The sequence below is a fragment of the Hipposideros armiger genome, unplaced genomic scaffold (genome assembly GCF_001890085.2).
Source record: "Hipposideros armiger isolate ML-2016 unplaced genomic scaffold, ASM189008v1 scaffold_695, whole genome shotgun sequence".
Lineage (NCBI taxonomy): Eukaryota > Metazoa > Chordata > Mammalia > Chiroptera > Hipposideridae > Hipposideros > Hipposideros armiger.
Genome location: NW_017732045.1, coordinates 1,081,890 through 1,087,410, shown reverse-complemented (window position 1 = coordinate 1,087,410; position 5,521 = coordinate 1,081,890). Strand labels below are relative to the sequence as shown.

Genomic DNA, 5,521 nt, shown 5'->3' with positions numbered 1-5,521 from the left:
CGACTCACAGCAGCCCAGCTCCAGGTTGAGCTGTTGTTCAGCATCTTAGCTGTAGAGGGCAGTGTCACTGGCCCTCATATGTGGGATCCAAACCGGGGGCCCTCTGGCGTCCCAAGCCAGCTCTTAACCATCGCGCCACTCGGCCGGCCCTGGCTCATTGGAATTTAATTTAGGACAGCTCAGAATTTTTCTTTTGTCATTGCATAAGTACTGATTGCTCCTCGGTCCAATCGGATTTACAGAAAAAAACTGTCTTGAGTCAGAATGTTAAAATTTTCCAAATGGAATTTTGACAAGACTGTTAAGGGGGAACTCGTAATAGGACAAAGCAAGGTCAGCAGAGCCCAGCTTTGGGTCCTAGGGCGGCCAAAGTCCAGCCTCAGAATGACCCCACTTAGTTCAGGCACATCCCATTTTCCACTTCTTCCTGCGGTACATACTAACATGTGACTATTGAGCATTTGACATGTGGCCAGAACTGAGGGTTGTTTTTCAAGTTTTGATCATTTAAATTTCGTCAGATGTGGCGAATGGCTACTGTGTTAGACAGTGCAGTCATAGACCATAATTATAACCTGGAAGAAATTTTATTGTTAACTAAATCTGTCATTTCTATTATTTTTTTTAAAATGTATATTTGGATTACTTTTCCCTTTTTTTGGATTTAACAATAGTTTTTCCAACTTTTGTTCCCTTGCTATTTCCTTCCACCACCAGAGTAATGTGCATTTATTCCCACTTGTGGTCGTCTGTTGGATTTATTTTGAAATAAAGTCATTTATTTTTCATCCACAGAGTCATCAGATTCTGCCAAAATAGGAGGATTGGTTACTACGTTTTTGATAGTAGCTGTCTTCGTAAGCACCATAATACTACTGCGACAGATTGGTTGTATATGCTTAACAAATAAGCTCCCCAAAGTGCTGGTATGTAATTTTTTTTTAACTTCTCTCTTTATTTTTTATTTTTATTTAATTTATTATTATATACTTAAATATTCTCACAGAAGAAAATCCCATTTTCTAAAAATACCAAGGGGCTCCAACAGTCTGGGTTCTTTTCTGTCCCTATAAACATATATTTTGCATTTTATATTTTCTTTGTCTACTTTGTCCATGTATTCTATGTAATGATCATATACTGTTCCATTATGATGAATGTATCATTTTTCCCTTAATCATTTCTGAGCTGTGGAGCATTTGGATTGATTTCTTTTTCATTTCTTTCCCTTTATTTTCTTTCTTTTTTGGCCATTAAGAAGTATGCATTGAACATTTTTATACAGATTTTTATACAGGGGACCAAATACACAAAGTGGACTTATGAAAAAGAAAAGAAGTCCTTTATAATGCCAGTGATGGCGTGTAGGTGTGCACGTTTCTCCAAAGCTCTGTTAACATTGATTCTTCATTTTAACCAGTGTTGTTCATAATCGTATGTATAGCAGTCCCCCATGGTTGCTGTCATTTGTGTTACTGTAATTATTAGCGAAACCAGCCACTGCGCTTGTCTTCGTGTCTTCTCTGTGCTTCCCAAGGCACATGCTTTCTGTTCAGATCCTTTAACCACTCAGCCAAGTCTGGGTATTGATCTTCCGTGTTTCTAAAACCTCCTCGTGTCTTTTGGCTCAAGTACGTTTGTCCAACAGTTCTCTTCTTTTTCTTGCTGTTTTTACTGGTTCGGGTGGTTTAGGGGAGGGATTGTTTATTGGGGTGGTATATGTACTCTTGGATATTTTAATTACAGTTAGTCTTTGAACTTAGTTGGCATTTGGCTGTGCTTTATGAGCTGTAGATGGCTCTGTGTTGGGCTCCATCCACACTGTGATCCATGTCTTGCAAGAATGGATGTTTTTTATCCATCAGTGTAGCATATCTTCTTCATTCCAACCCTTCCTATCTGCCATGCATTGCTTTGACCTTGAGGTCTTTGGTAAATCCTGCTCCAACTCATATTTCTCATGCAGCCTAGAGATATAAAGGCCTGTAGCACCACCCATACCTTCCTAGATAAATCTTGTGCCTGAATTACCTAAACTCATGACTAAACCTCCCCCCAGGTCTTCCTGGGGTTCCCCCCCTCCTCAAGATGCATCAAAATTATATGCCAATTATATATATGCCTATTATCGTGTTAACCCCAAATAATTACAGGAGGTGTTGTTATCTCGTGTCTGTCTAGTATTTCTCCACTAAAAATTGTTGCTCTGTGTTTAAGTAAAACTCTAGGGACAATAAAACAGAACCCTCTAGATCTAGTGTGTTTGTGTATGTATGTTTAATCAAGAAGAGATGTTAAAAAATTTTAAATGCATCCATTCTTATCTTTTCTTCTTTTTGCATTTATCAAATATTTATTGAGTATTTAGTTTATGTCCATATGTTCTAGATACTAGGGATATAGAAGCTAACAAAACCAAAAAAGGCTGCGCTCATGGAGCTTCAAGTCTGAGCTCTAGTGAGTGCAGAGACAGTGGTTTATAGATGATATGACTGGCTAAGTAAAAAACTCACATGACTCTAGAGAAAAATTATTAGGACTAATAAGTTTAGCAAAGTTGTTACATACAAAATAATCAATACAAAGATGCTTGCATTCTTGTACACTAGCAACAATCACTTAGAAAATAAACATAAAGCTGCTTTCAACATCCAAGAAATTAAGTACACAAATTATAGAGTAAAGCTCTTTGAATTTTCAGATTCAACACACCCATGTAATTCATGCCCAGATCAAGAAAGAGAGCATGACCAGCCTCCCCAGATCTCTCTCCTGTCACCTTCTCGTCACTACCCCNGCTGTAGAGGGCACAGTGTCACTGGCCCTCATGTGGGATCCGAACCGGGGCCCTGCTGCTCAGAGCTGGTGTCCCAAGCCAACTCCTAACCAACGCGCCACTCAGCCGGCCTTTTACTGGGTTTTATTACACAGCCATGATCGATTAAATCATTGGCCACTGGTGACGAACTCAATCTTTAGCTCCTCTCTCCTCCCTGGAGGTCAGGGGTGGGCCCAGAAGTTCCAACCCTCTAATCACATGGTTGGTTTTTCAGGGGACCAGCCCCCATCCTTGAGCTCTCTAGCGCCCCTCCGTTCAGTCACCTCATTAGCATAACTCAGATATGGCCCCCCAAAAAACACTTCTGTTACTCAGGAAATTCCAAGGGTTTGGAAGGTCTATGCCAAGAACCAGGGACAAAGGCCAGATGATGATGATGTTTTTTATTATTATTCCATGATCTTATAAACAAAATTATAAAACCAATTGAATGGAGAAACTGTTTTTCTTTTCCACTCATAGAACTACTTCTATACTCCAAATGTGGGTTTTTTCCCCAGACCAGGCAATTCTCTGGTAATAGCTCAGTGTCCTACAATTTAACTCAATTCTGACACTGTCCACCTGGAGATAGTGTCAGATCCCACAGATTAAGAGTTCGGTTTCACAAGACTGACCCCCCACCACCACTTTAAATACCACTCGCACATCCAGTTGTCACCTGGGCTTCTAACTGACCAGCTATAAATTGGAGGTTACCATAACCCTCTGTTTGGGTTTGCTAATTTGGTAGAATGGCTTGCAGAAAGAACTCAGGAAAACAATTTACTTACTAGATTCTTAGTTTATTATGAAACGATAACAACTCAGGAACAGCCAGATAAAAGAGATCCATGAGGCAAGATATGGGAGAAGGGCTCCGAGCTTCCAAACCTTGTCCAGGTGAACCATCCTGCCTGCTTTACCACGTGTTCACCAGCCTGGAAGCTCTCCAAACCCAATCATGTAGGATGTTCATGGAGGCTTCATCACAGTCGTGACTGATTAAATAATCATTGGCCACTGGCAATTAATTGAACTTCCAGTCCCTCTCCCCACCCAGGAAGTTGGGGTGAGGCTGGAAATTCCAACCCTCTAATAACATGGCTGGTTCCCCTGGCAACCAGCCCTCATACTTACCGTGTTTCTTCGAAAATAAGACCTAACCGGAAAATAAGCCCTAGCATGATTTTTCAGGTTGCTCGTAACATAAGCCCTTCCCCAAAATAAGCCCCAGTTAAGATCGTCAGCCAGACATGACTGTATTTGAATAAATGTAGATGTTTGTACATGAATAAATAAATAAAATGCATCTTTTGGAGCAAAAATTAATATGAGACCCGGTCTTATTTTCGGGGAAACACAGTAGGAGCTTTGCAAAAGATATTAATATAAACTCTAGTGCAGTTGAAAGGGACTTGCCATGAAATGAAAGACACTCCTTTCACCTCTGTTCTTATCTACAGAGCTCTCTCAATGCCAGGAATTTCAGAGCTCTCTGCCAGGAAGTGGGTCAAAGCTCAAATATGTATTTCTTAGTGTAAATCACAGTATTACACTAATGAAAACTCAAATTAGTATGTTAAAGAACAAAATTCACCTGAGTACATTTGGAGATCTAATTGGCTTTATGAAGCAATTCTTGAGTGGGGCAGCTTTCCATCTAGCAGCTAGAAGGCGCTCTGATGAGCTGTGCAAGATGGAAAGTTTTTATAAGCCAAAGGAGATGGGATTCCCTTGGGGAAGGCAGGGGGTGTCTTATCAGCCAGATCACTTCACTTGGTGTTGACCAGGAAATGACAGACTAATTGATTTAAAATTCCACTCCTGGGAGAGGCTAAAACTGCAGTTAGGTACATTTTTTAAGTTTTGGTTTGATGACAGTGGCTTAGTAAAAGGGACTGCCATTTTTGCTGTGTTTTTGTTTTTTGGGGTTTTTTTTTAATCTTCACAACCACCTTCATACGGGAGGGGTTCATCCCATTTTCCAGATGAGGACTCAAGGAAGAGAAGAGGTTACAGCTAGTGCCAGGTGTGGCTGGGTGAGAGCCCCTGGAATCCACGGTGGCCCCTAGCCACTCTGCCCTCACTGCTCTTTTCTCCTTCCTGCTCTGTGAGGTCCACCACCCTTGGTTCTTGGGAGGGCTGACCTTTTCTTTTTTTCTCCTTTGTACCTGTTTTGCCTGAGGCTGTGGTTAGAAGATTAATATTAATAAAAGTCTTTCTGGAAATTAAAGAGAGCCTTAGTTACAGTTAAAAACCTTTGTGGCTAAAAGCTTTTCTGAAAGAAAGGGTGTATGAAGCCATATGAAAGCCAGAAAAGGATCTGGTCCTGGGACATACTCTACGCCACCAGCAGTAAGGCTCCGGGGAGAAGACAACATGTCCACTGCCCTGGGGCTGACAGGGCCCTTTTATACAATGAGTCTGGGAAAGAAAGGTGTAAGTTGTTTTGAAAGAATTTACCTTGGCTATAGATAAAGGAGGGCGGGGTGGCTGGGAGGGCGGAAAAGGTGAAGTAGGGACAGTTCCGGGATAGGTGTCGAGTCCATAAGGGAGAAATATTTTCTTGGTTGTAGACAATCAAATTCATATATACGCATGAACTGGTGGCGGGCCTTTTTTTTTTTTTTTTTTTTAAGATCGCCACCTGGAAGTTTATTCAAAGTTTCAACAAACATTCAGGAATGTGAGCAGTCTTGA

The 5,521-nt window shown here is 41.0% G+C and overlaps 1 protein-coding gene across 3 annotated transcripts in view; it reads left to right on the top strand.

Annotated features, from left to right (window-relative positions):
- IFNAR2 (interferon alpha and beta receptor subunit 2) overlaps window positions 1-5,521 on the top strand; it is a 34,998-nt gene that overhangs the window by 23,599 nt on the left and 5,878 nt on the right. For all 3 annotated transcript variants that reach the window (XM_019626961.1, XM_019626962.1, XM_019626963.1), the window contains one exon: window positions 796-926. In XM_019626961.1, coding sequence (XP_019482506.1) covers window positions 796-926 — 131 coding nt within the window. The remainder of the gene's footprint in view (window positions 1-795; window positions 927-5,521) is intronic.